General features: G+C 46.0%; 1 protein-coding gene across 1 annotated transcript; it reads left to right on the forward strand.

Annotated features, from left to right (window-relative positions):
- Nucleotides 1-4,551: 4,551 nt before the first annotated feature.
- Nucleotides 4,552-5,501, forward strand: LOC127338409 (NDR1/HIN1-like protein 26). The gene has a single exon (XM_051364523.2). It carries the CDS (start codon nucleotides 4,643-4,645, stop codon nucleotides 5,294-5,296), a length of 654 nt encoding a protein of 217 aa, XP_051220483.1. The 5' UTR covers nucleotides 4,552-4,642; the 3' UTR covers nucleotides 5,297-5,501.
- Nucleotides 5,502-17,233: the final 11,732 nt, after the last annotated feature.

Below are 17,233 nucleotides of genomic sequence, written 5' to 3' on the forward strand. Positions count from 1 at the left end.
CTTTGACTTTGAATCACAACAGAGTTGTGGGAATGACACTAATGTTCCCACTTGAGTTAGTTAGCACTTGAGGAGTTGTTTACAAAAGTGTTTATGAAATAAAATTGGCTTTATGCAAATAAACTTAGAGCTTAGAACACCCTTATGTCAATGCTAGTACTTACTTTAGTGTTAGAGTGCGAGTACTTAAAGTACTCACGGCTTTGTCCCTGGCTATTCAAATGGCCAGACTATGAAGCCGAGCAGCAGTACGAGGAGGACGATCAGCAGGATGTCTACCACAACTAGGAGCTTCTAACGTCAAGCGTTGGCCTGTGGACTAGAGAGTCCTTGTATCTTACGCTTCCGCTATGAACTTGTGTTTGTTCGTTGATCAATAGATCAACTATTTGTGTAATATGGATCATGTGATTCCAAGTTGTAAGACCTTATGGTTTGTAATGAATGATGACTGTGATACTTAACTATTATGCCTCGCAACAACAATTTCCTGGGATTGCGATGTATGACATAATAGGCATCCGGACTTAAAAATCCGGGTGTTGACATGGGCTTACCCTGCATTAAAGGAGGAGAGAGAGAGGGAGGCATGCATGCCAAACAGACGCGCAGACAGATTTTTGACGCATATTTGGTCCGTGTTTGCGTTACAACGGACGATGCGGTTATTTTGCGTCTAGCCGCTAGAGCACGTTTTTTGTCCGCGTAGTCGCTCGAAGATGCCCTTAGCAGCAATTTTTTTTTAACTTGGCGCTAAATACATGTTTCCTTTTTACCCCTAGATGGCCATATACAAAAGGACGTTGCTAGTGCCACTTAGGATACCAAAGTTGTAACTCGCATGCCTCGCCCGGTCCATACCGCGCACATCTAATACATGTATAAAAACACACATACGGTATCTTCTGCAATGGTTTGTTTGTTTTGCGCATTCACATGATAACCCTCCAGTGCATGGGATCAAGTATGGGTATCGAACCGCATGAGCAAAGGTAAAGCAATATATTCTCTCAAACTAGAGTGTAAAAAATTCTAGCTATCTATGCACACTAAACAGTTTAAACATCCAAAGAGTGATGGTTTGTTTTCAAGTTTAAGACAAGCAAAGTATTTTGTATTTTGGTCTTAATTAAAATTGAAAGTAAAAAAACAATAAAAAAAGCAATTTTAAAGGTGTTTTTATGATTTATAATGGACCTAGGTTTGGTTCACTTGATTTTTTCTCTCTCGAACAATGGTGGTATAATTACAAGTAGTGAATCATACACACGTGTTATGCAAAATATTCATATGGGCATCATGTTTTAGCATTGAGATGATGCAACATATCTCACTAATACTCCTTCATATGTGTAAACTCTTCAACCAAGTTTAAGTTTTTAACAGTGTATTCTCTTAAGTTTCATGACATGAAGTTGAGAATCAAAGTACACATAATGTAAAATAGCCGGACCTCGCAATAATTACTTGTTCTCTTTTTTTATTCCTAGACCTTGTCTACCAAAGATGTGTCAACATATTTTGTCGGTTGGCCAACAACACCCCAGTTTCACTACTTGACACACCATACTCCCTTATTTTCTACTGCAAGGAAAAAAGATTGATCATAGAGAAACTACAAAGGAAGCAAACAACTTATTGGGAGGAGCCTTAAATTGATGCAGCCACGTGCATGAGCAAGATTACACCTCAAGTGATTGTTCCCAGGACTATATTCATGAGCAATCAAAATAGTCATTAAGAAAAAAAAACGTCCAAGATTTAAAAAAAGTCCAATAACTGCATCAAGTTTTGAGGTCCCCTTATTTCCTCTATAACATGCATCTAAAGAATTGGGACTCAATTTCTATCAATTTCTAACCATCCCGCATCTTGAACTAGCTATAGTGCAATTCTTTCAGCCTTTCAGGTATGCAAATAGATAAAGAGTACAACATGCATCTACAACATGGATGTCCTTAGTGGCGGAGCCACACTATAGCAATGTAGTCAATTGACTACACTGTTTTTATGTACACAGGCAAGAAATCATGCAAAAAGTATTAAAATGGTATAAATACATGTATTTGACTACACAAATTCAAACGGACTACACAAAATTAATGTCCTAGCTCCGCCACTGGATGTCCTCTATCGTGTGGACGGGGACGCTAGTGTCCAACCCAGCGTCTCCTTCCCAGGCATCCCATTGGATCCACCTCAGTCTTATAATATCTTTTCTAGATATCTTTGTTTTCTCTTGTTGCTCCCTTTTTTTCTCCGCAGCTTCTTGACGCGTGTTGAATCAATGTCGGCTGATGTTGTTCTGCTTCCGCCGACTACCCAGAGACCCGCTAGGCCTCCCAGAAGCCATGCTGCACTCCTCCGACCCCTCACACAAAAGGAATCGTAGCCATCTTCTTCAACTTCGACGGAGGACGTCTTCGTCGATTCTACCATGTCCCAGCATCATGGGCCTCATGTTCTGCTTCTCTGACGTCCCATGGCCCTCCTGAAACCTCGAGAGCTTCCCCTCGACGTCATGCATCCTCAAGCTTCTCTCCCCATGCCGGCACTCTCTTGGTCGCCATTGTCGTTGCTCCTCCATCCTTTGGCGTTGTCTTCCTAGTGGTGTCGGCTCTCCAGCGTGCCCTCTGCCGCAGAGAGCAGGGCAGTTTGTGGTGGAGAGCCTCCTTGTTGCCCCTGCCAATGCTACAAGCGGCATGAGTCGATGCTATGAGCGGCCACCGTTTAGTGGTTTTGCATCGTTAGAGAAATTTTCGGTGCTACAACTGTTCTTTGGATTTGCATCATAGGAAGAATTTTTATGCTACACATATAAAGGTTGTTTTTTTATAAAGCCAGTACTGCGGTTTTGCACCATACATTCTTTGGGTTTGCATCATAGGAAGAATTTGTTTTCTACAACAACTCTGTAGTTTTTGCTGGAATAGCACACATTTTTTCCTACGAGGTTTCCGGTGAGGTCTCCGTCGATGTCTCCGACGAGGTTGGTTATGGTACAATAGCACACACTTTTGCTACGAGGTCTATGTCTGGCGGGTCATTTTTATTTGTTTGTGACCAAACCCTTCTTTGGCTACCATGCGAAAAATGTGGGAGGATTTTTTACAATGCAGAAAATACGGAATTGGGCGCCAAAAGGGCATTTGTCAGCAATGAGAGTGGTATGTTCCGGGAAATCCCCCTGCCCCTATTTTAACCTTCGAAAGTAGACGTATATTCAATAAAATTTCATTTTTAAAAAAATTCTTACAAAACTTTTTTTTACATTTCACACACTTAAATTAAATTTCAGTAGATTATCCAAGAGAAGACCCAAATGCCTTGGTGTTGCTGAGGCGACTCTCTTTGGGGGAAAATCGTGGATGGTGGAATTGGAGCCGTTGAGTTGTGTGGCGATATATGATCACGATTCTCACTAGCCATATTTTTGGCTATGTGTTGTTGATCTGCATATGACTGTGATTGTTTTGTTTGTGGAGAGATATCATGTAATATCTGCTATTTTTGCAAAGTTGCAGTAGTTAGATTGGCTGTGGTGGGGGTGATGTGGCCGCGTGTATATTAGAGGAAATCATCTTCTCCTCGATCTCCATGCTACAACATGAAAGAGCTTATTAGAAATTAACAGTTTAACACAACAATAGAGTTAGCACACTTGAGTATATGTTTGCCCAAAAACAGAAAGCGTAACTGATACAAAACTGGTGGTAATGGGATGATCTTGCCGCTAAATCCCTACACTTTCCGTGGTGGACGATGGTACCGAGGTGTGAACTGTTATCTTCTTGTCAATCTTGGAGCTCGGCCATTGAGCTTCATATATGATGATTGATTGTTGTGAAGAGTTGTGGCTGCTGTCTAAAAAAAATGAAAATACAGCGAATGGGATTATGCTGATTGATATTTTGGCTGGGGAGAGGGGAATATTTTGGGTGGGGTTTGCGAATGAGTGAGGTAGTGGACTTGAATGTTCGAGAATCCACTTTGGTATATGCGCTCCTTTTTTTCCTTTGTCGATGACGATTTGATTCACATCCACATCCGAAACAACAAGAATAAGCAAGCAAACAGAGCTGCTACTCGATCCATCAACCTAGCTGGTAGTTGCCTGGTGCTACTTTGTGAAAAAGATAGGAAGAAAGGGTCTTGCTTTTCATATCTCTTTCTTTCTATCCTCCCTAGCTTATATGATGATTGCAAGCTTCCTTAATTACCTTAGCTCAAGTCAAGTGCTTGTCTGAATTCTGATCTTGTTAACTGCTAATTGGCCAACCATATGTGTACACATCTTCCATTAGCAACTTTAGCATCTTGTGATGGAGGCAGCCATCTCTCACAATCCGTCCCCTATCTACATCAGGGCTGGCAGAGAGGCAGGTGCCTTTCTTCTCCTCTTGAGAAATAAAGAGAGAAGGAAAAATGATGGTTGACGCAGCAACAAGCAAGCAACCACTCTGCAGCACTTCATTACCAAAAACCGTGTAACGAAAAAAAAAATCGCAAAGTCGCAAAGTTTATCAGTGGTTATATCAACTAACTGCAGAAAATATATATCGAGACCACTCGCAAACCTCATCACAGCCTCAGTGCACCACCTCTCCTCTCTCCTCTTGTGCTCTCTCTGCTCCTGATCTCCATGTCCCTCATCACCGATGATCCCGACGATTCGCCCAGGCACTGCGCCACCAAGCGCCACCACCACCACGGCGCCGGATGCGGCCGGTTCAGCGGCACCGGGCGCCGGCGACTCCTGATCGCGGCGTCGTCGGCGGCAACGTCCATCATAGCCTTGGCCATCATACTCTGGCTCACCCTCCGCCCTTCCGCCCCGCGCTTCTCTCTTCTGGCCGCTACCGCAGCAGTCGCCGGTCCCAACGCCACCGGCATCGCGCGGCTCGACGCCGCCTTCGTGGCGCACAACCCCAACGCCCGCGCCACCGCGCTCTACGACCGCCTCCAGCTCCGAGCCTCCTACGCCGGCGGCCAGCTCGCTGCATCCGCGGAGCCGTTCGAGCAGACGCAGGGAGACGTCGTGCTCACCGCCTTGATGTCGTCCTCGTCGTCTGTGGCTCCTGCGGCGGCGGTGGACGTGGGAGAGACGGCCGCGGGCGGGCGGCCCACGTTGCTGCTGAGGCTGCGCGTGGAGGGGCACCTCCGGTGGAAGGTGGCCTCCTGGGTGTCCGGCAGGCGCGCCCTGGCCGCCGAGTGCGTCGCCGTCGTGGTGCTCGAGCAGTCGCAGTCGAGGGCTGTCGTCGTGCAGGGATCCCAGTGCGCCACCACCCTCCAATGAATATTTCTACGTACAAATATATGCACCAGTTTATTACTTAGTTAATTAGCGTCTGCTTAATTATAGTGCAGTATTTTGTTATTGTACTTGTAGCGAAATCTCTACCTACTTAGTTAGGAGAAGATCGAGCAAGAGCATATACGTGCAATGGTTCGATTTCTCTCGTTTACTACTAATAATCTAAGAGTGTCATCAAGAGGTAGCATTATAAGTTATAACTATGATCCAAAAATAGAGAGATATAGCACTATGATTAAATTGGACTCGCAATTGTTGAAAAGGCTGATCTTCTCTCGTGGAAAAGCCAGTTCTAGTGCACGAGCATTCTCAGGAATTTTTTCGGAAGGAAGAACAATCAATCTTGTCTCCGCCATCACCATAAATCAAACATATAGCTAAAATTAGAATTGCTTAATGAAATGGTTGCGTGCATCGGTTTGATTCAGAAGATGGGGCGATATCCCCGTTTCGAAAAAATGTGAATGTTGATGTCACACTATTCAAAACTTGTGAGTGCCCTAAATCCTCTTGGAGTATATAATTTGAATGCATTATCAACTTTCAATGCATTTTCGATGCGCTTCCATATCACTACTTTCTCAGAAATGCCTCGCTTGATCTGTTGACCAATGTAGGGGTGTTTACCCACCACCGCCTTATCAGTAAAAGGTAATTAACTTGGTAATGGACCCATTAAAAGATAAAATCTAATAGGTTGATATATGGAATTTCAAGCATAAAACGAGTTTGGCACAAGAAACTATATATATTGGGATATTAGGCACAAACTGAGGAAGGCAGCGTGGAATCGTGATCCAAGTAGACTATGGGTTTGTTCACTTAGAGCATCCCCAGCCGTTGGGGCTCCCCAGGCCGAAATCCGGCGTTATGTATCGCCGGATGGATGTATTTTGTGGCCTGGGGAGGTCCATTTTCCCAGCCGCGAGCCCATGGTCGCGCACCCACCGCGTGCATAGCGACGGCGCAGTCACCGGGAAGGGCAATCGTCGGAGTGCCCTCGACGCATTGAACCGTCGCAAAGTGGTCTGGAGAGCCCAAACGACTCGTCGGGAACGGCCGAAGTGGCCTCGATGCGAGAACCGCCGTAATGGAGCACGAACTCCGCGGGAGAGCAACTGCCGCTCTCTTCGTCGAGAGACCTACATATACGGTTTACGACGGCCGACGCCATTCATCTGTTCTCTCCTCACCATCCTCCGTCAACCATGAGCGATCTCTCTTGGCCATCGGACACCGACAGCGAGGGGAAGCCGCCTGGATGGCGCCATTGGTGGGATAAAGCTGCATCGTCCAGCAGCGACGATTCCCCCCCCCGCCGGCCAGCGAGGACGAATGGGATGACGACGAGGAGGAGGACGCATGGGATGACGACGAGGAGGAGGACGAAGAGGCCAAGGAGCAGGCCGAGGAAGAGGCCGAGGAAGAGGAGGAGGAGCAGCAGGAGGAGGACGACGAAGAGGCTGAGGACACTGACGAGGAGGAGGACCCAACTTCCTCCGACGAGGAGGTGACGAGCCGGAAGCGTTGCCGCCCCGACGATGAGGCGGGGCCATGTAGGAAGAAGAAGTAGTTTAAGTTTGTTTTAAAGTTTTTATATGTAATTTTTATGTTCATTCGAATTATATTCGAAATATATATAATCTATCTATGTTGCACCACTTGAGAGTTCAAAGCTTTCGTTCGACGAGGGTATTGCCGTAGATCGGGAAGACGAGGGTATTGCCGTAGATCGGGAAGACGAGGGTATTGCCGTACAAACCCAGGCCATTGTCGCCGACAAGTTGGGGCCACGCGCGCTTTCGTTTCGTCCGGACTCCCCGAGGGGCCGGGGAGCGTGGGATCGCCGGATGAATTTAGGCCCAAATCCGGACGAAAACGAGGAACCGGGGGCGCGACTGGGCCGAATTACGCCGTCCGGATGGAAAAAATGTCGTTCGGGGGCCTCGTCGGGGAGACGAGTGGAGATGCTCTTAGTTTTGTACAAAATCGTCGCTACATCGGATCAATATCAACTCGAGGGACAAGGCAAGGTACATGCATAAATAAAGGATGGATCCGCATGCCAATGCAGAAATCAAACCATGCAAGCAATGCAGAAGCCACAAGTCGCCACCAAGCTCAAGTAGATCTAGGGTTTCTAGCGATAATCCATGACACTACCATTGTAATCTCGGAGATATTAAAAAAACCATAGCAGGGATGGATGCAGGGATTTTACCCATCATGTGAGCCTAGTAGTGAATGCATCATGTATCCATGTTTTCGGCTTCATTTGAATTTTTCTACGAGATCGTTGTGTTTCCATACCCATCTGCGATCTCTTCTACACCTGTGTACACGCATGCTTGGGTAGTTCCCTTGCCCTAGACACTAACAAGACAAATATCACATATGAGAGAAAGGATATATGTACTCCCTCTGTCCAATAATTTTTGTCGTGGCTTTAGTTCAACCACGACAATAATTATGAAACAGAGGGAGTATATAGGATCAGCCAGATGAAAAACTTACTTTTCTCTCCCATACCCCAACATCTAAGGGCCGTTTTGATTCATTGGAATGTTGGAGGAAGGGAATAGGAATTTTTCTTTGGTGGCACTATTCATCCAATTGATTCAAAGGAATGGAGCATAGAAAAAGTGTAGGAACTTTCCATTGGTTTAGGTTTTAAAGGGAAAACAAAGGAATTATACAATCTACTCGAATCTCTTTCTTACATTCCTATACACAAAGAACGGCAAAAAGGTCATAAATTGCATGGTGATGACCTAATGTTACATTTACAATTATTTTTACCATGATTTGATTATGGTTTCAAGGATTTCTTTGTTTTTTTCCTAGTTCAAGGAATCAAACACCCAATTTCGTATATTCATGTGCTTTTACAATCCTAAAGATTTACACATGGATTCCTATCCTATTCCTATGTATTTCTTATTTCTACATCTTTGAAATCCTAAGAATGAAAGAGACCTTGAGGGTTCTTTAGATCTAAGCATCCTCGGACCATGCCAAGTTACAGGTCAAGCCTTATAAAGTCAGAACTAAAAATGGAAAGCATGCGATCCGCTAGCCCTAATATTTTTGTATTCATTGGAGGCAAGCAAGCATGATATTTTCGTACCGCTAATGTCGCCCCATAAAAAAAGAAATTAGAAAAACATTTGTGTTGAATTTTTTCCACATGGAAAAGAGGAACACCACACCAAGAGCTATCCAAGAATGGTAAAGACCATAAAATTGGGGATTCCCAAGGCACCCCAATAGATCCATCTTAAACTCTCGTTTTGCACACCCCTAAACTTTGCTTTTTGAGCAACATAGAATAATCACAAAAACCTGGAGCCTCCTTTATTAATGTTATGTCTATTTTTGCATTGAAATTAATGAGACCACCATGATAAATGCTTTGCATGCTTATGAAAGAGAGCTACTGAAATAAAACTATTCCATTCTTGAATACCTCAATAAAAAAGAGATGTATGCTTTTAGATCTTTTGCTAGCTAATTATACTCTCTTTTCTATATATGAGCTTACGGATGAAACTCGGTACTCACAGGGTAGCTGCGCACCCCTTCCGGCTTCCGCGTATGACACATGTCCACTTGGTAAAAGCCCATTACCACCATCCCGCTTATTATTGTAGCGGCTTAATAGAAAATCCCCCCACCTAACCAGATCCGAACAACCAGACGTCGTCTCCTACCTCCGCTTCCGACCACCAGCGTCGTCCCTGCCCACCAGCTGCATCGTGTCCCCATCACCATGAAGCTGCAGCGCCGGCCATGGCCTCTCCTACCTCGAGCTGCTCTGAGGCGCCCTCCGAAGGGACAACCATGGTGTCCGCCCTTGCCGCGAGATCCTCCGCGCCGCCCTTCGTCGAGCCAACCGTGGGCCTCCTCTAGCTATATGTTTTTTTTTTGAGAAACACAGTACAAACGCAGGCGCTCACATACACGCGCATACACTCACCCCTATGAACGCACACACGCACACCCTACCCCTATGAGCACCTCCGGAAGACCGAGCCGGCGGATTGGATCTTGAAATTGACGAAGTCACCACAGGCGCCTCGCTATCGACGGGAACGTCACCTCCCACTGAAAGAATATTCCACCTTTATGAGACACACAGATGTCAAACCTGGGGTTTGAACTCTGTGAGCTGAGGATACAACCACCTTCCTAACCACCCAAACTGAGGTTGGTTCTCTCCTCTAGAACGAGTATATGATGGTAAGAGCTGGACCGGGGTTCCCAGCGATCTACACTAGTGGCAACTCTCCAATAAGTGACAAGTGTTGGGTGAACAAATTACAGTTGGGCAATTGATAGGAATCAAAGCATTAAGACAGAACATCCAGACTATTAATTATGTAGGCATGTTTTCCGTATATAGTCGTACGTGCTCGCAATGAGAAACTTGCACAACATCTTTTGTCCTACCAGCCGGTGGCAGCCGGGCCTCAAGGGAAACTACTGGATATTAAGGTACTCCTTTTAATAGAGCACCGGAGCAAAGCATTAACACACCGTGAAAACATGTGATCCTCACATCACTACCATCCCCTCCGGTTGTCCCGATTTCTGTCACTTCGGGGCCATTGGTTCCGGACAGTGGCATGTGCATACAACTTGTAGATACAATCTAAGCAATAAGTATAGAGCTCAAATCTAAGATCATGCCACTCGGGCCCTAGTGACAAGCATTAAGCATAACAAGATTGCAGCAACAATAACTTCACAAACTTTATAGATAGACTAATCATAATGTATCATCCATCGAATCCCAACAAACACAACACCGATTACATCAGATGAATCTCAATCATGTAAGGCAGCTCATGAGACCATTGTATTGAAGTACATGGGGGAGAGTATACCGACATAGCTACTGCTAGAACCCGTAGTCCATGGGGGAACTACTCACGGAGCATGGTGGAGGCGGTGGCATCGATGGAGATGGCTTCCGGGGGCACTTCCCCGTTCCGGCAGGGTGCTGGAACAGAGTTCTGTCCCCCGAATTGGAGTTTCGCGACGGTGGCGGCGCCCCTGGAGTCTTTCTGGAGTTTCGTCAAATTGGTACGGTGTTTTTAGGTCGAAAGGGATTTTATAGGCGAAGAGGCAGCGCAGGGGGGCACTGATGTCTACGTTCCCCCTCCTTTCCTGTAGACAGTGTTGGGCCTCCAAGAGCAGAGGTTTGTAGAACAGCAGCAAGTTTTCCCTTAAGTGGATCACCCAAGGTTTATCGAACTCAGGGAGGAAGAGGTCAAAGATATCCCTCTCAAGCAACCCTGCAACCACAAAGCAAGAAGTCTCTTGTGTCCCCAACACACCTAATAGGTGCACTAGTTCGGCGAAGAGATAGTGAAATACAGGTGGTATAAATAAGTATGAGCAGTAGCAACACAGTAAAACAGTAAACAAGCAGTAGTAACGCAGCAGTATTTAGGAACAAGGCCTAGGGATTACACTTTCACTAGTGGACACTCTCAACATTGATCACATAACAGAATAGATAAATGCATACTCTACACTTTTGTTGGATGATGAACACATTGCGTAGGATTACACGAACCCTCAATGCCGGAGTTAACAAGCTCCACAATTTGTTCATATTTAAGTAACCTTATAGTGTAAGATAGATCAACAGACTAAACCAAGTACTAACATAGCATGCACACTATCGCCTTCATGCATATGTAGGAGGAATAGATCACATCAATACCATCATAGTAATAATTAACTCCACAATCTACAAGAGATCATGATCATAGCCTACGACAAGAACCACACGGTGCACACACTAGTCACCTTTACACACGTGCAGGAGGAATAGAACTACTTTAATAACATCACTAGAGTAGCACATAGATAAATTGTGATACAAAACTCATATGAATCTCAATCATGTAAAGCAGCTCATGAGATTATTGTATTGAGGTACATGGGAGAGAGATGAACCACATAGCTACAACGAAGCCCTCAGCCTCAGGGGTGAATTACTCCCTCCTCATCATGGGGGCAGCGATGGCGGTGAAGATGGCGGTGAAGACGGCGGTGGAGATGGCTCCGGGGGCAATTCCCCGTCCGGCAGGATGGGAATATTCGTGAATGGGATGAGTACTATGCATATATCTCGAAATTTATATACCTTCTCTCTTTTTTCCCAAACGGTGGACGTTGATACCCCCAATTTGATTTGTGGCATTGCTCAACTGCACCGCCTGCCGGCTGTTGTTGCTCTTGATGGCCAGTTCCTTCACGGTGCACTGGATGTGCAAACCAGACGACAGAGTGACTGCCTCATCTAGCTACATGATGAGCTGATCGAGCTCAAGCTTCCAACCAAGCTCACTCGTGAGTCGTGAGCCTACTTGAAACAATAAACATGCATTTCTGTTAATATATATAAAGCTACCCAAAGTCAAGTACTCGCATAATAGTGTTACATTGCACGCCACATGGAGAGAGACGTGTTACTAATCAATTATTATTACAATATTTTTTCCCTAAAAATAAAATGGTTACATCTAGCAAATGTGTGCGCCCATAAATTGGATCCTCGCCTTCATTCTCGTGGCAACACAACCGTTTCAACTAATCTAGCTGCTGATTACTTGCGCTTAGCAATGGATTCCAGCTCCACGGTTACGCTGGCCGCCTTCTCAATCCTGGCCCTGTTTGCCGGGCAGCTGCTGATGGCCACGCCGGCGGACGCGGGCCTCCGCCAAGAGCTCTTATATGTGGCGCTGCTGCTCGACTAGAATCGCTCGACGGGGGCGGTAGCTACGGCTCGATGATGTAGAGGCGCATGCCCCGCGAGACGTCGCCGCGGGCAAGATGATGTAGGTCGTTGCGGGCGTGGGGGAGATGGGATTAGGTGGCGCGATTCGTCTTCCGCGTCGTGCTCCATGGCGAGCTCGATTTGGGAATCAGCGGGCGACAGATTTCGCGAGGACCTCGTTCGATTTGGGAGAGGAGGTGAGTTCGATGGAGGGGGTACCGCCTGCTCTGTCCCGCGCGAGCAGCATCAAGTAGCGCTGCTCGAGCGCCCTAGCCCAGCTGCCTCCCGCACGTCCTAGCCCTGGATTGGGATCCGCTCCGATCTCCAGGAGGGCGTCCATATTATGTTTTAATCAGAGGTGGAAGCGATGCGTATTAGATTTTAATCGCTGGACAACAACTTCGTTCTCCAGAGACTGGAATTACAGAGAAAAAATCGCAGGTAGATGAGGTGTGCCTGTGGCTGCCTCCGTTCTCACTTTTCTTCCCTGTACGTCTTCAACTTGGCCGCTCCGTCGGAGTAGCTGTGCACGCGCACGACATCCGCACCTGGCTGCTCTTTCCATGCCGATATGCCGCACCTAGCTGATGCAGCTCCATGGGAGCCACTGCGCCCAAGCTGCCCGACTCACCAGGTCGCTACCCCCATGTCAGGATCCGAGCGAGGAGTTAGGGGTTCGTCGAACGGAAGGAAGGAGACAGGCGCTCCGGCGACGCTGCCATGAGGAAGAAGAGGGGCAAGGGGTACGCAAAGTTTAGGGTTTATTCATAGTCTGCCTCCCATCCACCCACTCCTGCCCTTTATAACTTAGAGCAGGACCACACTTAGAGTTAAGTTTAGATTATTACAACGCTAAACGCGATTAGCGCGGGAAACCCAGATTCAAAAAGATTACAGACAGACGCCGCCTGTTAACTGAAGAAGTGTCTGTTTCACGACGGCCTTCAGCAGACGATCCTGACATTGCCCCCCCCTTGAGACAAGTCCTCAGGGCTTGAACGCCGGGAATGTCTTCATGATGAAGTCAGCGTCCTCCCATGTTGCTTCATCTTCTGTCATGCCTTCCCATTTGATCAACCACTGGGGAACCGCAACATCATAGTCGCCCTCGCGCCGTGGAACCTGTCGACGTTGCAAGACAGATACAGGTGCAAACTTGATCATACCTGAGCCTGTAACCAATGGCAGATTGGTGGAAGGAATTGCTTTAGGACCAATATGCTTTTTGAGATGGCTGACATGGAAGACATCATGAAGCCGAGTGCCTTCTGGTAGCTGTAGCCTGTAAGCACGTTTGCCCACTGTCTGAATCACTTTGAACGGCCCATACCACTTAGAAGCCAGCTTTAGTGGGTTTCCTTGGCCGAGAGCTGTTTCTCTTTGGGGAATCATCTTGAGATAGACCATGTCACCCACTTGGAATGATCTGGGGGTTCTTTTTTGATCAGCATACTTCCTCATTGCTGTCTGTGCCTTGGCCAGATTGTGCTGCAGGGTGAGTATCATTTTTTCTCTTTCCTGTAGAGTTTCCTGAGCTTCTGGTGACAAAGTAGCTGGTAGCTCAGTAAGAAGGGGAGGAGCATACTCATATAGTGCCTCAAATGGGGACATCTTAATGGAAGTATGGTAGCTGCAATTGTACCAGAATTCAGCAGCAGGTAGATATTCAATCCATTTCTTTGGTTGTTGGAAGGCCATGCACCTCAGATATTGCTCCATGCACTGGTTTACCCTCTCAGTTTGGCCATCAGACTCTGGGTGATAAGCTGATGAGAAATGCAGGGATATCTTCAAGGCAGAAAAAATTTCCTTCCATAGCTTACTGAGGAAAACACTGTCTCTGTCTGTGGTAATCACTGTTGGAGGCCCATGCAATTTGATGATATTGTTGATGAATAGATTTGCCACAGTTTGGACAGTGTATGGGTGAGACAGAGGTAAGAAGTGAGCATATTTGGTGAGTCTGTCAACCACAACTAAGATCACATTCTTTCCCTTAGACAAAGGTAATCCCTCCACAAAATCCATACTCACTTCAGACCATTTCTGCTTAGGAATATCCAAAGGGTCCAAGAGTCCTGGATATTGTAGTTTTTCAGTTTTGGATATTTGGCAGACTGGACAAGCAGCAATTTGATCAGCCACATACTGTTTCATCTTGGGCCAGTAGAAAATGTGCTTGAGCTTATGGTATGTGACTCTGGTGCCAGAGTGCCCTCCAAAGACTGAGGAGTGGAATGTATCAAATATTTTCTGTTTGAGATCAGTAGAAGCTCCAATATACAATCTTCCCTTATATCTGAGAATTCCAGACTGAACTGAGAAATGGGCATGGGAATTGTGATTGACAGTTATCTCCTGTAGTAGCTTGGTACTGGTGTCATCACCCAGGTAAGAATTGGTAATATCCCTGGTCCATGATGGAACAGCTACAGCCAGTGCCTGACAGTTGCTCTGTTCTTCCTCTATGTCTACAGGTTGATATTTCCTTGATAATGCATCAGCAGCCGAGTTGTCAGTGCCCTTCTTATATTGTATAGAGTAATCAAACTCCAGGAGTTTCAGCATGAGCTTGTGCTGGATTCCTTCCAATAATCTTTGGCTTGCCAAGTACTTAAGGCTGCACTGATCAGTCTTGATTACCAATTTGTTGCCCAAGAAATAGTGCCTCCATTTCTTCAGTGCTTCCAGGATAGCTAGTGCTTCTTTTTCATATACTGATAGAGCTGCATTTTTGGGGCCCAAAGCACGGCTGAAGTAAGCCAATGGCCTGGCTTCTTGCATCAGTACAGCTCCCAAACCAGTGTCACAAGCATCAGTTTCCAGGACAAAAGGAATGGTGAAATCTGGTAAGGCCAACAGTGGGGGGTTAGACATGACTTGCTTGAGTCTTTCAAATGCAGCTTGTTGGTCCACTCCCCAAGAAAAAGAATTTTTCTTGAGTGCCTGGTGCAAGGGCTGGCAGATCAATGCATAGTGAGGGATAAATCGCCTGTAGTAACCAGCTAAGCCCAGAAATCCCCTCAACTGCTTGATTGTTTGTGGGGTTTTCCAATCAACAATATCCTGTATTTTGGAGGGATCAGTGGCAACTCCCTGACCAGAAATGATGTGCCCCAGGTATTCCACTTGAGGTTGCTCAAAATTGCATTTAGCTAGCTTGGCCTTGAGGCTGTTTTCTCTAAACACTTGGAGTACAATCTGGAGATGCTGTATATGATCCTCCTTGTTCTTGCTATAGACCAGCACATCATCAAAGAAAACCAGAACAAATTTTCTGATATAAGGAGAGAAAATAGTGTTCATCAGCTGCTGGAATGTGGCAGGTGCATTGCATAACCCAAATGGCATGACAAGATACTCATAATGTCCCAAATGAGTGGAGAAGGCAGTTTTCTCTATGTCAGGTTCATGCATTCTGATTTGGTGATAACCAGACCTGAGGTCAAACTTAGAGAAGAATTGTGATCCATGTAGTTCATCCAATAAATCTTCAATCACAGGGATAGGGAACTTGTTCTTGATTGTTTGCTCATTGAGGCCCCTGAAATCAGTACAAAGCCTCCAAGATTTATCCTTTTTCTTGACCAAGAGAATTGGAGAAGAATAGGGGCTGGTACTGAGTCTGATTTCTTTATTTTTCAACATTTCTTGAATAATTTGCTCCACAGCAGTTTTCTGGCTGTGAGACATTCTGTAGGGCCTGATATTTGGTGGCTGCTTCCCTGGCAGTAAAGGAATGTGGTGATCTTGCTCCCTAGGAGGAGGTAGCCCTTTTGGTGCTTCAAATATATCACTGAATTGCAGTAAGAGCTCCTTGACAGCATCAGATACAGGAGCTGCAGATGTGGTGTGCTGTTGATCTTCCTCCATTTGAGTATAGCACAATAAGTAACCAGTTGCTCCTTGTGCCAACAGCTTACAGCATTGATCAGATGATATGAGCAGCTTGTCAGTGGGGAGGAGGTGATCATGAAATGTTAATATCTTCTCCTGAACACCAACAGTGAGTTTCCTTTCTACAAAGTCAAAAGTGACTGGGTTGTGCTGCTTAAACCAATTTACTCCCAGTATGACATCAGCTCCTTGCAGCTCTAGGATTCGGAAATTTGTGACAAACTTAGTTCCTTGGACAGTAAAAGAGCAATTGTAGGCTATAAACCCAGAGGAGAGTATTCCACCACCTGCCACTTTAACTGTCCTTTCTTCAGTTGCTGTCAGTGGGATTTTGTGCTTCTGTGCAAAGGTCAAGTCCATGAATGTACTTGTGCTGCCAGTATCTGCTAGTGCCACTGCCTGTGCCTTACTGAATTTGAGGAGAAGTGAGATTGTAGAGTCACTTGGACTGCCACTATAAGCTGCTGCAGATATGCACATTGCTACCTCATCAGGAACGTGTGCTTGTGGTGGTATGTCTGGCTGTGGGATTGGGGCTTGTTCAGGCAAGACCAAAACTTGTTGTATTGCTGGTGGAGGAGGATCTATCAATAGAGGGCCTGGATTTTCTTGATCATCATCATATCCCTGCAACTCAATCATATTTAGGGTCCTTTGCATTTGAGGACATCTGTGACCCAGGAAAAAATTCTCATTGCAGTACCAACACATCCTAGGGCCCCTGTTGTTGTTTGGCACCCTGTTTCTGTTGTCTCGAGGAATGGCTGGTCTCTGGTTTTGCTGTTGAGGAAAAGGTCGAGGAATAACTGCAGCTGGGGCTTGCTTCTTGACATTCAGGAGGTAAGCTTGCTCATACTTTCTTGCATACCAATAAGCAGAGAGTAGAGTTTCAGGTTTCTGGCATTGCACTAGATGTTTGATACTGTCTTTAAGTCCACTAGTGAATCGATCCACAAAGAAATCTTGTGGCAAGTAGCTGCGCTCTCTTTTCATCTGAGTCATCCACTGCTCATATTGATCAATATATGCATTCACTGTGGTGGTCTGCTTGAGCAATTGTAGCTGATCCATCGGATCATTAGCTGTTGCATCAGGAAAGCGATCAATCAGCACCTGGCTGAGCTCCTGCCAGGTCAGTGTCTGCAAATGCAACCCTGAACTGCTGATCCAGGTTTTTGCCTGTCCCCTGATGTGAGCCAATCCCCACTTAACTCTGTTGGCCACAGGTATGT

This window comes from Lolium perenne, chromosome 3 (genome assembly GCF_019359855.2).
Source record: "Lolium perenne isolate Kyuss_39 chromosome 3, Kyuss_2.0, whole genome shotgun sequence".
Classification (NCBI taxonomy): Eukaryota; Viridiplantae; Streptophyta; class Magnoliopsida; order Poales; family Poaceae; genus Lolium; species Lolium perenne.